The sequence below is a fragment of the Trichosurus vulpecula genome, chromosome 6, assembly GCF_011100635.1.
Source record: "Trichosurus vulpecula isolate mTriVul1 chromosome 6, mTriVul1.pri, whole genome shotgun sequence".
Taxonomy (NCBI): domain Eukaryota; kingdom Metazoa; phylum Chordata; class Mammalia; order Diprotodontia; family Phalangeridae; genus Trichosurus; species Trichosurus vulpecula.
The window spans coordinates 208,918,235-208,939,227 of NC_050578.1; the positions used below are offsets into that span (position 1 = coordinate 208,918,235).

At 38.6% G+C, this 20,993-nt stretch overlaps 1 protein-coding gene across 4 annotated transcripts in view; it reads right to left on the minus strand.

Moving 5' to 3' along the window:
* Nucleotides 1-20,993, minus strand: part of RGS12 (regulator of G protein signaling 12) — a 211,118-nt gene that overhangs the window by 92,314 nt on the left and 97,811 nt on the right. For all 4 annotated transcript variants that reach the window (XM_036764419.1, XM_036764416.1, XM_036764417.1 and 1 more), the window contains one exon: nt 8,833-8,854. In XM_036764419.1, the coding sequence (XP_036620314.1) occupies nt 8,833-8,854 (22 nt within the window). The remainder of the gene's footprint in view (nt 1-8,832; nt 8,855-20,993) is intronic.

Below are 20,993 nucleotides of genomic sequence, written 5' to 3' on the forward strand. Positions count from 1 at the left end.
TTCCAGCCCTTCATCAAGATTTGACATGCAAACTCAAGCATTTATTAAGCACTTCTTACGAACAGCACTGTGCTTTTCAGTCTCCTCTTATTGGGTATGTTCAAGTAGAACCTATCAGGAGTATTCTAAAGAGAATTCATGCATTAATTGGGAAACTGAAATAAAACAAATTCTTTACCTGTTTTGTATTATGTATTCCTTTGTCAGTCTAGTGAAGCCTACGGACCTCTTCTCAGAATAATGTTTTTAAATAATTGAAAGAAATGTTAAATTTCAGTTAGAAATTAGTGAAAATAAAGCTATAATTCTTCCTGTTTAGGTTTACAAGCCTTCTGGAATCTATTCATGGACCCCTTGGGTGTCTATGAACCCCAGGTTAAAGACAGATAGTCTTACAGGTTCTACTTGAACACATCCAATGAGAGGATGCTTACTATCTTGTGAAGCAGCTCCTTCTGTTTTTGAAGAATGGTATTTATTCTAAAATGTTTGTTCTCGATATCGAGCCAAACTCTGTAACTTCCTAGTAAAAGGAACAGACCTATTTTTTTAAAATGTTCAAGCATATATGTAGTCATTCTCCCTCAAGATAGCCCTTAAAATACTTGAAGGTAACTATCTTGGCCCCAGGGCAGCTAGGAGGTACAGTCAGTGCCATCCCTGGAGTTAGCCAGACTCAAATCTGGCCTGAGAAACTTACTAGCTGTGTGACCCTGGGAAAGTCACTTTTCCTCATCTGTAAAATGAGTTGGAGAAGGAAATGGCAAACCACTCCAGTATCTTTGCCAAGAAAACCCCAAATGGGGTCACAAAGTGTCAGACATGACTGAACAACAAACAACAACATCATGGCCCCATTAACACTGTTAAAGACAAAGTGTCCAGAGAACACTGAAAAGTCAGTAAAACCGTAAGAATAACATTGCCTGACTGACAATGGATTCCTTTGGTTTACAGCCACCCCATGAAAATATACATGATGAGAGTAAATTATTATATTTCATAAGTATCATATACTCTAAATTAACATGCCAACTTAGCTCTATTTGAAATAGTGAAAACATATTACCCTTCAAAGGAAAGGCAACTAAAGGCACTGCCCCAGAGTGAACAGCAGGTTTGCTGAAAGGATGACTACTCATTTAACAAATGAATTTCCTGTAGAGTTTCATAATCCTAGCATCGTATTTTAGAGGCATTACCTGATCAGTAAAGCCTCAATTAATAGATGATAAGATTCCAACATTATTTGCAAGACAGCACACTGGAAATTCCTAAGCAAATGCAAAGTGCACTGAACTATCGTGCTGTGGAATGCCTCATTCTTCACTAAGAAGGACTCAGAGGGCTTGTGGTGCTAGGGAGGGGGTGACCCTATCAAGGGTCATACCGGTAGAGGGATGGGCTCAGGTTATAAGTATGTAGAGCTGAAGTGAGCCTTCAATTACAATTTACAGAAGCTGAAATGGAAGGCCAAAGAAGTGAAGAAACTTTTCTAAGGTCACATAGGTAATGAAGTAGTTGAGCCAGAATTTGAACCCAGGGTTTCTGACTCTAGATCCAGCATTGTCACCAGGTGGCTGTATACTTTTTTCTCTACCATGGAAAGAATCTAATTAGATGAAACTGAATACAGATAAATATAAAATCTCCATCAAATCCAACAAATATGGTCCTTCTTGAGAGGACTTCAGTCCAGAAAAGCAATATACATTTGTTAGCTGAGAACCAGATCAGCTAAAGAGTGAATTTTGATGAGCTAGGTGTTCTTCGGGAAAACCTGGAAAGGCTTACATGACCTGATACAAAGTGAAATGAGCAGAACCAGGAGAACACTGTACACAGTAACAGCAATATTGTAAGATGATCAACTGTGAATGACTTAGCTATTCTCAGCAATACAATGATCCAAGAGAGTGCTGAAGGACTAATGATGAAAAATGCCCAGAAAAGAACTGATGGAGTCTGAATACAGACAGAAATATAATTTTTTACTTTATTTTTCTTGGGTTTTTATGTTTTCTTTTACAACATGACTAATATGGAAATATGTTTTGCATGACTGCACATGTATAACCTATATCAAATTGCTTGCCTTCTCAATGAGGGGGGGCCAGAGAGGGAGAGAAAAATGTTGAAAAATTGTTTTTACATGTAATTGGTGAAAAATAAAGTATTAAATTAAAAAGAAGAAAAAGTGATGGATATTTTAGCCATGGAAATTTTCCATGCCCATTTATAAAGCTATCTAGGGGCTATTTTCTGTGCCAGTGGAAGGAGTTCCTGAAGGGATGAAATCACAGATCCTTCCAGAATTAAAACCTTTATAATCACCACTGTATGCTATAAATTAAGCTTAATTTTCAAACCATATTTGCTAATCTCTGCCAAGTGTTTATGAATAGTCTAATAAAAACTAGCATACTCCTAAGACTAGTGATCTTGCTATGACTGGAAGATTTCATGATAAGTCATGCTATAATACATGAAATAATATTTTGCAAAACTTAAAATGTTAAATAAATGTTAGCTATTGTTATTCGCTATTATTGATCATAAGCTGCTTAACCTTATGAAGGTTACAGGCATTAGAAGTCTTCAAATATTTTAAAATAAAAATGTTAAAGCTCAACATATGGTATTGAAGAGGAAAAAAAACTGAGTACGTAATATTTCAATGATATTTATATCGGAATCCTAAGTAATGAGAGCTATTGTTATCAACACAAAAATGGATTAGTTTGTTCAGAAAACAAATAAAATGTTTATTGGTTACCAAAACTGTGTTAGGATGAGGGAATAAGCATTTACGATGCACCTACTATGTGCTAGTGCTTACAGATATCTCATTTGATCCTTACAACAATCCTGGGGAAAAGGTGCTATTATTATTTTCATTTTACAATTGAGGAAACTGAGGCAGAGAGCAGTTAAGTAACTGCTGGTTCACATAGATATTAAGTATCTGGGGCTGCATTTGAACCCAGGTCTTCCTGACTCCAGGCTCAGTACTCTATCCACTGTGCCATTTAGATGTCTTAGAAGCTCCTAGGTAGCTTGGTATATGTGAAGATATTTGATATACTAAGAGAACAACATGGATGCACAGGGGATCTGCTGTTTAGTTAGTCAGACTGACTGCTAACTATACACAGACCCCCATTTGTCAATGGATCATCTAGTCTTTGAGAGCACAGGAGGCATCTTCCACACAGGAATAATGTGATCATGGTGGCTAAGTTCCAGTCTAGCCTACAACATTCTATTCCCAATAAAGGACACTTCACACCGAGATAGCACACAACAACCCTGTTTAAAGATGAGGAAAAGAAGGCACAGAAACATGAATGACCTCCCCAAGGTCATGCAGCCACTTATGTCAGAGAAGGAACTGGAATCCAAGCTCTGCTCAATTCCAAGTCAAATGCACTTTCCACCATCCCATACAGCTTCATTTAATTCAGAACATATTTGGTACATTAAGAGACTGATGTGGATGTACAGGGAATTCACCAACCAAGTCACATTTAAAGGAAGCAAGGCCAAGTACAAGTGTAAATTATAACCTTATCCCATAAAGGTATAGAGCACCAGGAATTCTAAAGCAGGGAGGAGCTGAGATTGGCAAGAGATGCCAAGAACAATAAAAATGGCAGGTTTTTTAAAAGCTATGTTGGAAGAAAAGAAGGCCTGAAGAAAGAATAAGACTTTTGCTCAGGATGCATGATAAGATATTAACAACAGGGAGAAGACAAAGTTGTCAATCCCAATTCTGTTGCTTCTTTTTTCTGCAAAGGAGAATGAGTTTGCACTGGAAACTACGGGGCAGAAGTGACTAAAATGGAATTCATACCCAAGATAAATAAAAAGCATGTGGCTGCCATTCATAGATTCAAGTCATCTAGCCCAGAGAAATGACATCTTCGGGGCCTGAAGGAGCTGGCTGCTGGAACGCTTCAGGCACTGTCAGGGGTATCTGAAAGATTGTGGAAGACAGGAGAGGTACTGCAAGATTAGAGAGGGGTAAATGGGGTCCCAGTTTTCAAAAAAAGGAAAGAGAACAGTGAGCAACCTATAAGCCAGTGTGCTTGGTTTTGGATCCTGGTGAAATTCTAGAATGGAACGGTACAAAGAAATATAGAAAGAGAAGTGGTCATTTCAAAGAGGCAGCATGGCTTCATCAAAAACAAGTCATATCTGACTATTTCCTTTTTATTTTTTACAGGATATTAAATGATTAGATGAGTGAAATGCTGTGTATATGACTTACCTAGATTTTAGTGAAGGTTCTGATAAAGTACCTCATACTGTTCTTAGGAAGAAGGTAGAGAGATAGGGACAAGAATATAATTAGAAGGATTTACAAGTGGGTGGGGTGGCCCAGCCAGATTCAAAGAATAGTTAGCAATGGTTTAATGTCAAGGTGGCAAGGTAGCTGTCCAAAGTGGAGTACTTGGTATCCTATTCTGTTTGATATTTTTATCAATGGCTGGAATAGAGGAATAAATGGTATGCTTGTAAAATGTGCAAACAGCACAAAGTTAGAAAGGCTTATATACAGTAAATGACAAAGTAAAGATCCAAAATGACCTCAACAAACTAGGGCATTGAGCTAAACCATTTTTTCCATTTTATCTTTGAATTACAAGTATTTATTTTCTCTTCCTTCCCACCCTCCTCCATCCAAAAGAAAACAAAAAGAAAACCAAATCCCTTGCAAAAAGATACGCAGTCAAGTAAAACAAATTCCCACATTGTACATGTCCAGAAATGTATGCCTCATTTTATATCTGGAATCTGTCAGGCATTGAGTGGCATAGATCGTGGAATCAAGGTTGGTAATCATGGTGCATTTGCAAAATATTGCATGTGGATACAAAAAAAATCAATTTCACAAGTATTAGGTGGGAGAGGCACGGTTAGACAGCAGTTGTTATGAAGAGGATCTGAGAGTTTTAGTAGGCCGCAAGTTCAATGAGTCACAAACAATGTGACACAGAAATCAAAAGAGCTGCATTAAGAAGGGCACAGTTTCTGGACACAGGGGTGACAGTCCCACTGTAATATGCCCCATCAGACCTCATCCGGAGTCTTATGCTCAGCTCTGACACCACAGTTTCAAAGAGGACACTGATGAGGAAGGGTCAGTGCCATTTTAAGGAGGCAGCATGGTATAAGACATAGAATGCTCAGTCATAAAGGCATGGGTTCTCTTCCAACTCTAACTGCATGAATACATTAGCAGCTAGGTGGCACACTGGATGGACCACTGGACTTGGAGTCAGAGAGGGCTAAGTTCCTATCTGGTCCCAGCCTCTTACTACCCCTGTCACCATGGGCAAGACACTCGACCTCTATCTGCCTCAGTTTCCTCACCTATAAGATGGGAATAACAGTAACAGCACCCCTCTCTCTCAAGGTCACGAGGATAAAATGAGATAAGACTTGCCGAGCACTCTGCAAACCCTAAATGCTGGCTATTATTATTATTATCACTGCTCCAGGGTGGGAGGGCGACCAGGAAGACGAAGATTCTGAGTCCATAGCACGAGGGCAGGCTGAAGGACTCCGGGAGGGTCAGCCTGGACGAGAGAAGACTCAAGATGGACACAACTATCTTCAGGTACTGAAGGAGAGGAGCAGACTTGTTTTGTCCAGCCCCCGAAGGTTTAACCAGGAATAATGGATAGAAGATGCAGAGGCGAATTTAGAAAAACTTCCCAACCACTGGAGCTGTCCACAGGTAAAATGGCCCACAACAAAAGACGGCTTTCCTCTCTTGGAGGTCTTCGAGCATGGGCTGGTTAACAACTTGTTGGGAAGTTATAGTGGAAACGTCTTTCATGTTTGAACTCTGCCCTCTGAGGCCCTAACACTCCAATTCTGTGGTTCTGTGATAACTGCATTCCTAACCATCATCTATCTACCACAATGTTTCTTCATCCAAATGGATCTGTAATTCTAATTTGGTATGCTAGGAATAGATTTCTTTTTACTCCAAGAACTGAGCAGCAGGAATTGAGACAGTATTCCTGATCTTCTTCCTCTTCTCCCTACCCTCACTCATTCTCTTACCCTTTTTTCTCCTCTGATGCCAAATCATTAGCCCTGGTTACCCTGGTATAGGGTGAAGGGCTCAGAAGGATGAGGATCTGAAGCACAGGCTCTGGGGTAAGGAACGATGGGGGTTGGGGGAGAGGAAGTGACTTCTGAATTAGGAAGAGAGAATGAGTGTTTTGGTCTCCATTCAGTGAGAAAAGAAGATCAGGAGATCTGGGAATGCAGGGAAGGGGCAGAGGCAATAATAGATGGAGTTTTTTTTCTCCTTCACTTCTCTAGGCCTGTGAAGAGGAAAAACAGCAGCAAAGGACGGGAGAAGCCAGAGACAGAGATACCATAGTGTAGGGGCTTTCCTTTCTTTCTTCTCCTTGTTCCCCTTCCCCCATCACAGGCCAGAAACAGTATCAGAGTGGAGTTTTCTGTCCCATATTCTTTTGTCTCATTCCTTTCTTTGTTATTCCAAGAACTGGGTCATAAACGAAACTAGGTAAGTAAGGGGAAGAGTGTTCTAGGAAGGAAAAAGACCTGGGGGAATCCCCCACCAAAGAAGGGATAGAAGGGGAATTTCTGCTGCCTCCTGATCTGGGTATTGCCTTCTGCAGAAAACATGACATAATGAAATGGTCTGTAACTTGTGTAACTTGAGATTAGCACACAAAAACAAAGGTCCATAGGATTCAGAGGAAAACTCAGAAATTATGTATGGCAGGGTTCAGCAAGCTATGTGGAAAGCCCCCTAATCCCTATCTTCCCTCTCTCCCTCCCCCATTTGGCCTGCAAGCTAAGAATGGTTCTGATATTTAAAAATGCAATAAAATTTTATTTTAAAATGTCAAAAACCATTTGTAGGGTGGTATAAAAACAGGCTGCAAACCTGCTGGCCCATCTAAGTCAGAGGTGTCAAACATGAGACCCACAACATTCCTGAGTGCAGTCTGAACCAGATTAAAATGCAATTCAGAAATATTTAACAAAATAAATTTAAAAAACAATAAAACATGGATAGTAGTAGTATGTAGTTTTCTAAGTCAACATGGGGTTGGCAGAGATCCTTATGTACGGTTTAGTGGCCCCTGGTTCTATTTCAGTTCGATGCCATTAATCTAGGTCAATTCCCTCATTTTGCAGTTGAGGAACCTGAGGCCCAGAGATTGAGACTTACTCAAGGCCATACAGGCTGTAAATAGCAAAGCAAGGACTGGAACTGACATTTTCTGACTCCAAATCCAGTGCTCTTTCCACTAAATCATGCTTATATGCATGACGGTGCTATATATTCAAATCCTATATTACATTAAACTTAATATACAAATATATTATTTACATATATTGGAAAATTATACCAATTCTCAAATTTATTCACTCAAATTATTTTTTCTAGAACAAAAGATGAGATGAGATAGCAGAAGAACAGAAGTAGCAAACACGAATAATTGAGTCCTGTAATATATTTTAATACTAATTTTTTTAACCAATAAAAAAGTTGCTTAGTCCCAAAATTAACTAGTTGAATTATATACATTTATCAGTATGCCAAAAAAACCCCACAGATAATACAATGCCTTATATATTAAAATAGCAAACATATAAAATGGTTTAGGACCATTAGCAATTTCTTCTTTGGAATAAACAATCCTATAATTCAACATCCAATTCTCTCCTGATACAGCCTCCCCAACTAGCTCAGGCAGAAATGACATAAGTTGCTGATGACACATATTCCAGCAAAGTCATGATACCCAGCCTCAATTCCTTTAACATGAATAATTTCCAATACTAACAGAAGAGTCATAAGGAAAAAGAAGAAGCAAGTAAAAAAACGAAACAATGAGTACATTGAATTTCTTTTTCACTTTGAGTAAAAAGAGGGGAAGATCATTCTCTAGTCTCAGCCCTTGAATCTAACTTTATGACCTATACTTATTTATGACCCACATACTACATGCTATAGGACCACAAAGTGCTGGTGCCTTTTAGTGAATGAAAGCATATAATTCAGCTCCTGAAATAGACTAGTGAATTCATAAAAGTATGTTCAAAAGTACTCATATAATCAAGTGAGAAAGAAAATGGACAAGAAAATTCTTGGATTTCAAAAAAAAACCACAGCTACAAATCACTCCCCCCAAATTACTGAACTATATTCTAATGTTGACATTAAATGAAAATTGTATCACAGTGCTATTAAACGGAAAGATGGAAGAGCTCTATTTCTTGTTCTAAACCAGTTCTATTAAAGGGCTTCCACATAAAGACTTTGCAAAGAAAAAGAGATGGAAAGTTGAATTTATTTAGGTTTGAGATTTATCAAAATAACAATTTCTCCACCACATCTTTTCTTAGCAAAGGAATAAAGAAAACAACTTAAAGTGTCATCTATATCTCCACAACTTCCTTGATCTACTGGGAGTTTGGCAGTACTAGCTGGCTACACAGCAAAAGAAGCGTCAAAGCTTGTTTTAACTTGTGAGACATGAGCATGTGTTGATATGAAATACTGCTGCAAAAGCAAATCTTTTAGACATAAACTACTACAGAAATGATCACATGAATGTTCAGGTTCTATACCTTTTCTCTGCAGCAAACAGCTTTGAAAATTCTAAAATCTACTTATAAAAATTGTGAAGCTCTTCAGCTTTTGAGAAAAAAAATAACAAAGAGTTAAGAGTGCATGACAGTTAAAATAACCCTTCTAACTGGCCAATATACTTTTCACAACTGATGTACTGCATTGCAAAAGAATAAAAGTATATTTAAAAAATTGTGACTTACCACCATCGGATACAGTTGCAGACTGAAAGGAAAAAAAGAGAGACATGAGTTAATTAAGCCTCATGACCAAATGTGGAAGAAAATCTGTCCATTTAAGTAACAAAAACTGGAAGTTTCTGATTAGACTTGAAAGTTCAGATGAGAAAATACTCTAGTGCAGGTGTCAGAGCAAAGACAGACTTACAACTAAATGAGTCAAGTAGCTTTCTCACAGCTGTTCCCTCCTCCCTACTGAGCTCCTCCCAAACTGGTAATGCCTTGAGCTTTACAATCATCATGATTTTCATTTTAGAAAACACACCCTGCCAACCTTGACATCATGGTTTTAGCAATATTCTTAAGATTAAAAAAAAGAAGGAAGGAAGGAAGGAAGGGAGGAAGGAAGGAAAGGAGGGGAAAGGAAAAGAAAGAAAAGCAAATGTCACAGTTATGGAACATAAAAGAGAAGCTGAGTGATGTAGTAGAAAAACACTGGAGAAGGCAGTGAAAAGCCTGGATCCAGGGACTGGCTCTCACACTTAACTAGATAATCAGGAATCACAAACAAGGAAACTGAATTTTTTTATCTCTATAATAAGGATAATACTGTACTAACCCAATCTCTTTCATAGGGTCAAGAGGAAAAAAGCACTATATCAAATAAAGTGTTATATAAATGTGAGCTATTAAAAGTTCTTTAAGTTGTGTTACTAATTTACATTGGTCCCAAATGATGCAACAGAATTATTTTTGGGAGGGGGGAAGGCAAGGCAATTGGGGTTAAGTGACTTGCCCAAGGTCACACAGCTAGTACGTGTATCAAATGTCTGAGGCTGGATTTGAACTCAGGTCCTCCTGACTCCAGGGCCGGTGCTCTACTCACTGTGCCACCTAGCTGCCCCAAAATAGAATTTTTAAGCAGCTACATGCTCTAAATGACAGCTAACCTAAGTGCTATCCAAGACTAAGCACTCTAAAACGCACACACAGAAGAAATGTCATAACAGCATGGCCACTAGTCGTAAGGAGTTTACACTCTGGTTCAACGTAAACAAAAGTCTTTAAACAAAACTCACAAAACAAGAGGCAAAATGATATGACGAAGGGTATCAGTAACAAAGGAGGTAGGCTAGTCACGTATCAAAAGTGAAGGCTGACAAATGGACAGCTCAGGTGCTATACTGGTACCCAGAGGAAAGACTCCATGGCTAGATTCTCTAGGAAAGACTTATGAAAGGAAGTGGGCAAGAATCCTATATGATAAGAAAGCACTGATGGGTTTTTATTGATTGTGGAGGAAGTACACACATGGATCTTTCAAATATTAGTACACTGAATAATTCAATTCAACAAATACTTATTAGGCACTTACTGTATGCTAATAACTGGGCTAGGTACTAGGGTAGAGAACAGGTTTGGGTGAGACAGTATCAATATTTCCAAAGAGTTTATAATCTGGCAGGGAAATAAGAAGAGACCTAAGAGGTCATCTAGTCCAACCATCTTATTTTAGAGATGAGGAAACTGAGGCCCAAAGAAGCTGTTACTTGCACAGTCACACAAGGAGTAAAGATGTGAGGCACAGAAAAAAGATCATAGTTTCAGTTCTGAACTACATCGTAAGATGTAGTTATGTCAGAAAAGGGCAAGCAAAGTTCTACGTGAAGGAGAGAGGGAGGGTGGTCATTACTGACTGGTGAAGCCTTGCTGAAGGAATGTTATATTTGAGTCATACTTTAAAAGATTTCTTAAGAATTCAATAGGTTGGGGAGGATCAAAAAGCATCCTAAGGCATAGTAAACAATATGAATCATTGCACAAGGAGGCAGGAGAATGTGGGGCACATATGGGGGATGGAGAGTAAACACAATTTGGCAAGAGCATAGTGTGGAGAGAAGTAATATAAGGCTGGAAAGGCAAGTGGCTGAATGAAAAAGTTCTAGTCAAACCTTAGTCTTTCCTCTATTACTTCAGAAACCTTAAGAAATGTAGCAAAATTAAGTAAAAAAAAATCAAAATAACAGAAATTCCTATAAGGTAATCCCATAACCCCAAGTAAAATTGCATAGGACTTTGCAGATAGCTATAACAAAAGGAAGAAAAACTGGAGTAACACAAAGTGAAAGAAAAAGGGGTTTATACCTAAAAATAACTCAGCCTACAAAGTTATATTCCTACAGAAGATAATGGATTTTTAACAGATTTGATGACTTCCAAGCATTTCTATTGACAAACTAAGAGCTGATCAGAATTTGTGAAGGACAAATATTGTGAACTAAAGAAACTTGAGTACAAAAAAAGTCTGAACAATTAAAAAAGACCAAGTGATAATCAAGTGCTTTTATATAATGAAAGAGTGGTAACACAATTTATTGTTCCTTCAGACCCTTACCACCTCCAAGGATAAATGAACAAAGAGAAATAAGTCATGGTCTCTGGTGCTCAAAACAAAAGAGGAGAAAAAGGAAGAAGGAGAAAATAAATGCTTTAGGGAAAGATAAACGAGAAATGGAAAAGAAATTGCAATTTCTCCTCATTGGACCAAGGCAGAATGTAAATAAGAGCAAAAGGGAGATCTGGACAATTAGTCTATGAAAATCTGAGGAAAAGAGCACTTTCAGCTGAGGAACCAGATCATCTTCATGGAAGAGGTGGAACTAGCGACACACCTTCAAGATGAGGGTTCTAACATATGGAGAAATGAAGTAAGTACACTGAAGGCATGGAGGGCTGCTTGTAAGAATTCACAGATGCAGGAGAGTACATAAGTACAACTGCTCAGCTTGCCAAGTACACAAGAAGGAGACTAAAGTAAAATAAGCGTGATGAGGGGAATGGCCAATGAGAGCCCAGTCCTTAGAAAATGTATATTTTCTGCTTGCTGCTAATCCATGTGGAGGCTTGGGGAGCCTCCTTCCAGAAATACCTACTAAAGGGGCCTTTTCCTGTCACACTTCAGAGCACACCCATATATTCTCTGACTTCCCTACTGTTTTACTCCCAATGCATCTTGGGCCATCTCTAGTTGTCCTGGTGAATATCAGGCCACTGGACCCAGATGGCTCTGGAGGAGAAAGTGAGACTGGTGACTTTGCACGGCCTTCCCTCACTCAAATCAGAGTCAACTGCAAGTCATGTCATCATTTCCCTGATGTCATAATCCTCTTTGAGAATGAAGGACAAACACGACTGCATTGTGAAGAAAAGGCTTTTCACTGGCTATTGAGTTTTAGCTAAGTATACATACAAAAAGCCCCAAAACATAAACTTTCCCTCTCTTCTCTGGTGTTAAGGAAAAAAAAAAAGAACTGCTATTAGCTTCCTGGTTGGGAGGGACATTGGTTTCTCTCTGTCTTGCCACCCTATGGCCATGAACATGGTAACCACTGTTTCTTTCGTTTTCTTGTGTTGAGTCTTTCCTAATCAGAGGTGAATAAGCATCAGAGACAGAGGAGACCTTGTGAACTTTAAAGAACAGAAGGACCATCAAGTCTCAGAGTCTAGATTGAGGCAAATTTTTATTTCCTTTCTTTATTTTCCTTGCTTTTTTTCTGGAAGGGGGGATATGGCTAATGCAGAAATGTTCTGCATGACTTGCTACGCATTATACGGATCATATTTGCCTTTTCAATGGCTGGGGGAGTGGGGTTTGGAAGGAAGACAATTTTTAAAATTTTAAAAATAATAAAAAAAAATGACCATCATCTGTTCCCTCAACAACTAGAACTGTTGGCAGTAGGAGCTGAGTCCAGTAAGGCAGCCAGTCCTGAACACCAACCTTTTTGACTCAACTCAGCAGTAAGTCTATCTGGCTGCTGTGACACTACACCTTGCAAGCAAGGGAGCAACTTACCCATCATCAATACCACATCTATAAGTGAACATAATAGGCGCTATGCAAAAGGAGAAAAGGAATCCTAGAGCCAGGAAGGCTTTATAGCAACCACTTCAAGTTTGAGCATACCTTTACCAGGGTCTGAGCGGGTATGTAGAGGGCACATTTTGTATATCAGTCTCTCCTATACCTTCTCAGTAAATAGCTCTTTGTAAAATCTAATTAGTGTTAATTGACTGAGTGATTTGGGGAAATAACTGATTATTAAATCAATAAATTGTCAACTTATTAAATTATTGGAGGGCGGAAACTAGGCTTAGACCAATTACTTGTACCACATTCCACAGTACATTCTAAATGGACATGTGACCTTAATAATAGAACAGCAAATCATAAACCTCTCATAGCTATGGGTAAAAGATGTATTCTTAACCAAACAAAAGACAGAGGCAATCACAAAAGATAAAATGGATAGCTTTAATTATATGAAACTTAAAAGTTTCTTCACAGACAAAAATTAATGCACTTAGGATAAGAAGGGAAGCAGTTAAACGGGGAAAAAAGTCTTTCTATCAGTTTTCCCTGAGAAGTGCTTGGTCTCTAAGATACATAAAAATAAACATATATAAAACTAATAGCCATTCCTCAATAGATAAGTCCTCAAAGGATATAAAAAACTGGTTCTCAAAAGAATTGGAAAGTATTCACAACCATGAAAGAATGTTGTTATTCAATCATTTCAGTCATGTCTGACTGTGGTCCCTCTGGGGTTTTCTTGGCAAAGATACTGAGATGGTTTGCCATTTCCTTCTCCAGCTCATCTCACAGATGAAGAAACAGAGATAAAAAGAGTTAAGTGACTTGCCCAGGGTCACACACCTAGTAAATACGTGAGGCCAGATTTGAACTCACAAATGAATCTTCCTGACCGCAGGCCCAGCATTCTATCCGCTATACCACCTAGCTGCCCATGAAAGAATGTACCAGATCACTGAGAAGAAGAGCAATGCAAATCAAAACAATCCTGTGGTTTCATCTCACACTTTGAAAATTGGCAAAAGTGTCAGAAAATTACCATAACCAATGCTGGAGGGGTCGCAGAATGACAGGAACACTAATACGTTGTTGGTGAAATAAAATGTCCACATCCTTTGAAGCAGACGTTCCATCACTGGCTTATACTCTAAGGAAGCTATCAGTAAGAAGGAAGTTCCCATACACAAAAAAATACTTATAATAGCACTTTTTGTGACACCAAAATAATTGGAAGCAAAAAGCAGATGTCTCTCTATTGGAGAATGGCTACATAAATTGTATTTCATGAATTTAATGGAGTATTACTGTGCTATAAGAAATGATGGATGTGACAGATACAAAGACGCAGGGAAAAACCTGCATGAACTGATAGCGAGTGAAATAAGTAGAGCTACGAAATCAGTACACACAGTAAATACAATGTAAATGCAAAGAACACACACAAAAAATATCAAAAAGGAATGTAACAAAATTTAAAGGATCAAGCACCACTTGAATGAAGACACATGAGAAGACATCCCCAACCTACCCCTTTGTAGAGGTGATTCCACAGATGTTACACATTACACGGTTTTTCAGACTTTATCAATGTATTGATCAATTGTGCTAATTTTTTCTCCTTTTTTCTTTTCCTCTTTAAGAAATACTATTTCTGGGGCAGTGAGTAGAGCACCGGCTCTGGAGTCAGGAGGACCTGAGTTTAAATCTGGCCTCAGACACATGACACAGTTGCTAGCTGTGTGACCTTGGGCAAGTCACTTAACCCCAATTGTCTTGCCTTCCCCCCTCAAAAAAAAGAAATATTATTTCTTATACGGGACCGCTCTTTGGGAAAAGAAGAGGGAGGGATACTGGGGGAAACTACTATGATGTTTAAAAAATCAATAAAAGCTTATTTAAATTTTTAAAAGTCATATAGGGAGATACTTGGGAAGTTACCCCTAGAATCCTAGAGGGGAACAGTAGCTAACAGAGCTTTATGGAACTAGACTATTAGACTGAATACAAATTGGAAGAGTGAATCCAGTGCTTGTGCTACATAATTATGCAAAGGAAGTCTTTCTGATGTCGAGATAAGAAATAGGTATTTATCCAATAAGTAATAGGGTGTCATTAAAGAGTTTTGAATATGGGAGAAACATGGTTAGGAAGACTACTTTAGCATTTATGTGTAGGTAAGACTACAAAAGGGCAAGACAGGAGATATGAAGACCACTAAGAAAGACCAAGACACCAAACGGGGTAATGAAGGCCTGAAGCAGAATGAAGATATGACTGAAAGAATGCCAAGTGAACAAGGATAATTCAAGAAATTATGCAATTAGACAATAGAGAAGGTTCTAAGCCAGGTCTGCTAGGGGGTCAAGTGAAACCCAGAAGGATGAAAGACTGAAAGATTAGGAAAAGATTCATGGAATCCTAGAATTTCAGAATTTGACAGACCCTCAGATGGTTACCCATACTTCATCAGGAATCCCCTTTACGACATCACCAATAAGTGTCACCAGCCTCTGCTTGAAAACCAACAAATCTGAGGAATGGAAGTCATAAAAAAGAGAAAAAACAGGTCCAGTAGGAATGAGAGAACAGAACTGGAAAGAAAAGAAACTGTGGTCAGAAAGAACTCCAAATAATAGCGTATCCTTTGGCAGGCAGAATCTGGCTTTGAGCCAGATTAACAGTTTACAATGCAAAGGTGTTGTCCAACTTGCGATGTGAGTGTGAAATCTAAGCGAGCTTTTATTAGCTTCTGAATTAACGTCACCTGTAAGACCTATATGCTACTTCTATTACAGCAGGGCAAGTCTCCAGTGAATGGATTTTGCAAAGCTCTCAATTCCACATCAAAGTTATGCTTATGGGAATTCATCTATTGGCCTCCCTGACTAAGACTCTCCTCCCGACTGCCAAACTGATCTTCCTAGAGTGGAGGTCTGACCATATTACCCCCTATTCAATAAACTCCAGTGACTCCCTATTATCTCCAGAATCAAATATAAAATCCCATGCTTGGCATTTAAACTGCTTCACAATCTGTCCACTTCCTATCGTTCCAGTCTTCTCACAATTTTACTTTCTCCATACCCTCTATGATCCAGTGACATTAGCCTACTCACTGTTCATCTAATGCTCGCTCCACCTTCCATCTTTTTGCCTTTGCATTTTCTGTACTCTATGCTTGGAATGAATGTTCTCCTTCCATACTTTGGACTCCTAGATGCTCTGGCTTTTTTGAAAACTGAGCTCAAATCCAACCTTCTATGAAAGGCCTTTCCCAGTCACTCCCCTGCTACTGCCTTCCCTCTGAACTACTCTCTATATATCATGTATGCACAGAAGTCTCTCCCCCTTCCTCCCATGAGAATGTGAGCACCTTAAGGAGTGGAATGATATTTTTGCCTTTTTTGTGTACTTGGCACTTAATATAGATAAATGATAAATTCTTGTTGACATAATGACATTACAAGTATCTACAATATCAAAGCAACTAAAAAATGGAAAATAAAAACAAAAAGATAATATATTAAGAAAAATACTAGAGACATAAGGATATTCACAATAAAAGCTTTAAATGTCTATATCAATAACTAGGAATATCTCCAAAAATATTTTCATCTCTTGTTGGTAATAAGATTGGTCCAGTCCATGACTGTAACTTTATTATTAGGACTTCCAAATATGCTGGAACCTCTATGGAAAATACATAATTGTGGGGGCAGAGCCAAGATGGCGGCTAGAAAGCAGGAACTTCTTAAATTCCCGCCCCCGGGGTCCCTCCAAACACCTATAAAAATGGCTCTGAACAAATTCTAGAGTTGCAGAACCCACGAAATGGCAAAGGGAAGCAGGGCTCCAGCCCAGGACAGCCTGGATGGTCGCTGGGAAGGATCTATCACACAGAGCTGGGAGCGGAGCGGAGCAGAGCCCAGCATGGGCTGCGCCAGGACCAACCAGACTGGGAGCTGGGCAGAACAGGTCTCGCGCCCTGAATCAGTGAGCTATGGCAGTTATCAGACTTCTCAACCCACAAACACCAAAGACAACAGAGGAGGTTAGTGGGAAAAGCTGCTGGGACAGAGTGAAAAGAGTTTGCAGTCTGCCACTGCCCTGGGGGTGGCAGAGGTGGTGCAGCTCTGAGGCTGCTTCCAGAGCTACGGCTACAGTTGCCTCCAGCCCCAGGCCCACCTGGTGGGAGGAATTAAGCAGCAGATTAGAGCTGGAGTACACAGCCTGCTTTGCCCTGCCTGGATCTGGGCCACAATCCTGGTTGGTGGTTCTTGGAGGAGAAGGAAGGCTGGTATGGCAGAGCCTGCTGTGTAGATGTAGCTCTGAAAATAGCAGCGCAGCCTCTCAAGCTTGGGACAAAGTACTCTCTACTCTACAAGCAGTCATACCTTGACAAAAAACTCAAGGGTCAGGTAGCTGGCTGGGTACATGGCCAGGCAGAGAAAACGGACTCAGATTCAGACTCAGACTTTGGAATCTTTCTTTAGTGACAAAGAAGACCAAAACACATAGCCAGAAGAAGTCAACAAAGTCAAAGAGCCTACATCAAAAGCCTCCAAGAAAAACATGAACTGGTCTCAGGCCATGGAAGAGCTCAAAAAGGATTTGGAAAAGCAAGTTAGAGAAGTAGAGGAAAAATTGGGAAGAGAAATGAGAATGATGCAAGAAAACCATGAAAAACAAGTCAATGACTGGCTAAAGGAGACCCAAAAAAAACCTGAAGAAAATAACACCTTAAAAAATAGACTAACTCAAATGGCAAAAGAGATCCAAAAAGCCAATGAGGAGAAGAATGCCTTGAAAGGCAGAATTAGCCAAATGGAAAAGGAGGTCTAAAAAAAACCACTGAAGAAAATACTACCTTAAAAATTAGATTGGAGCAAGTGGAAGTTAGTGACTTTATGAGAAATATCTCATTGGAAAAACCACTGACCTGGAAAATAGATCCAGGAGAGATAATTTAAAAATTATTGGACTACCTGAAAGCCATGATCAAAAAAAGAGCCTAGATATCATCTTTCAAGAAATTATCAAGGACAACTGCCCTGATATTCTAGAGCCAGAGGGTAAAATAGAAATTGAAAGAATCCACCAATTGCCTCCTGAAAAAGATTCCCAAAGGAAACTCCTGGGAATATTGAGACCAAATTCCAGAGCTCCCAAATCAAGGAGAAAATACTGCAAGCAGTCAGAAAGAAACCGTTTGAGTAGTGGAAACACAGTCAGGATAACACAAGATCTAGCAGCTTCTACATTAAGGGATTGAAAGGCTTGGAATATGATAATTCCAGAGTTCAATGGAGCTAGGATTAAGGATTAAAACCAAGAATCACCTACCCAGCAAAACTGAGTATCACGCTCCAAGGCAAAATATCGACTTTCAATACAATAGAGGACTTTCGAGCTTTCTCAGTGAAAAGACCAGAGCTGAATAGAAAATTTGACTTTCAAACACAAGAATTAAGAGAAGCATGAAAAGGTAAACAAGAAAGAGAAATCATGAGGGACTTAGTAAAGTTGAACTGTTTTGTTTATATTCCTACATGGAAAGATGATGTGTGTAATTCATGAGACCTCAGTATTAGGGTAGCTGAAGGTTTCATGAATTACACACATCATCTTTCCATACACATATGTATGTATATCATCTTCATATATATGTGTATATATGTGTGTGTGTGTGTGTGTGTATATGTATATATACATATATGCGTATGTGTATATATGTATATATATATATATATATATTGACAGAGGGCACAGGGTGGGTTGAATATGAAGGAATGACATCTAAAAAAAATAAAATCAAATTAAGGGATGAGAGAGGAATATATTGAGAGAGGGAGAAAGGGAGAGATAGAATGGGGTAAATTATCTCGCATAAAAGTGGCAAGAAAAAACAGTTCTGTTGGGAGGGAAGAGGGGGGAGGTAAGGGGGAATGAGTGAATCTTGCTCTCATTGGATTTGACCTGAGGAGGGAATAACATACACACTAAATTGGGTTTCTTACCCCACAGGAAAGAAGGAGGAAGGAGATAAAAAAGGGGGATGATAGAAGGGAGGGCAGATAGAGGGAGGAGGTAATCAAAAGCAAACAGTTTCAAAAAGGGACAGGGTCAAGGGAGAAAACTGAATAAAGGGGGACAGGATAGGAGGGAGCAAAATATAGTAAGTCTTTTACAACATGAGTATTGTGGAAGGGTTTTACATAATGATACACATGTGGCCTATGTTGAATTGCTTGCCTTCTTAGGGAGGGTGGGTGGGAAGAGGGGAGAGAATTTAGAACTCAAAGTTTTAAAAGCAGATGTTCAAAAGAAAAGTTGGTTTTGCATGCAACTAGGAAAGAAGATATACAGGCAATGGGGCATAAAAATCTATCTTGCCCTACAAGAAAGTAAGGGAAAAGGGAATGGGGGGGGCGGGTGACAGAAGGGAGGGCTGACTGGGGAACGGTGCAATCAGAATATATGCCATCTTGGAGTGGGGGGTAGGGTAGAAATGGGGAGAAAATCTGTAATTCAAAATCTTGTGGAAATCAATGCTGAAAACTAAAAATATTAAATAAATAATAAGAATAAAATACATAATTGAAAAAACATAAAACATACTTATTTCTTGAGAAAGATGACAAAATAAAAGATTAGTCAATGTTGGAAGGACTATGAAAAGACAGGCACACTAATATAGTTAGTGATACTGTGAGTTGACTCAGCCATTCTGGAAATAAATTTCAGGTTATGCTAAGAAAGTAAGTAAAATGTCCATACCCTTTGACCTAGAGATACCAGAGCTAGACATATACACCAAGAAAGTCAAAGACAGAGGGGAAAAAGGTTCAAAATACACCAAAATATTCATAGTAGCACTTTTTATAGTAGCAAAGAATTGGAAACAAAAGTAGATGCCCGTCAAGCAGGGAATGGCTGAACAAACTGGAATACATAAATTAAACAGAATATTACTGCATCATAGAAACAATTGGCTAATACTATGCAGGGAGGCATGAGAAGATTTATATGAACCAATGATACAAGGTGAAGTAAGCAGAATGAGAATAACATACAAAAAGACTACAACAATGTAAATGTAAGCAACAATAAATATTTTAATTGAACGTTTTGTAATTATAATGACCAAACTTGACCTAAGGGAAAAAATGAGAAATGTACCTTGTCCTGTTCTTTGAAGATGTGGGGACTGTGGTATGGAACATTGTATATACTGTTGAACTTGGATGATTTGTTGAATTTTCTTCTTTCTTTTTTTATTTTTGCTGCATGGGACAGGTCACTGATTAAGAGAATGGGAGGAATATACTTGGAAATGAAGTTGATGTCAAAATAAATGCTGTGTTACACATACATACACACAGAGATGTATATATGTTATATAAAAAGAATATACATATATGCATGTGAGATGGATATAGATAGATAGCTAGAGGTAGATAAGTAGATACGTAGATAAATAAGATAGATATAATTGCATTAGACTATAAGCTCCTTGAGGTCAGGACTGGGAAGTAGCAATCTTTGTATTCTCCGTGTCTGGTACAATGTTTAGAACATAGTGAGTGCTTAGTAAATTTTTGCTAAATTACCTTCCTGCCCTCAAAACCTCTACAATCTAAAAGGTAATAGCCTGATTCAAAAAAGGCTTTCTGATTATAAAAACCTAGACAAATATTCTCCAACGGGAAGGTAATATATGTAGGCAGTGGGCACAGAATTGACAATTATGTTTAAATTTGTTCAAATACATCTCTATGGTGAATAATAGTCTCAGAATTCCCAGTTTCCCTTTGACGACACTTGGTTTTATCTATGTTTACTACTTCTTATAAAGATCAAAGGGAACTGCTCAAAGAAAAAATAAATTAGATTTTTTTGTGCTGAAAATTTTACCAACTAGTCTTGATTTTTCACCCTTTCTCCATTATAGGAGTGGTGATAAAGGATGTCCAAATGCCTACAGACTATGCATCTTCACCTGGATTTGAAACTAACACTTAAAATACCTGATCTGTACAAGGTAGTATACTAGCTGCTGCATGTACGAAGATGAAGCAAGAAAGAGCACCCACTGTCAAAGAGCTATTGTCTATAGTTTATATACGAGTTATATATGAGTCTCAAAGAGCTTTGTTAAATGACTTGCCACAGTTAGTGTCAGACCGGGTATCTGAACCTAGGGCCTTTCTGAATCTGATCCCAGGACTTAATTCACTCTGCAGCACCACCTAATATTCATGATAAAAAGCAGAGTGTAATAACTGCAAAGAGAAATACAAAGTTCTCTAAG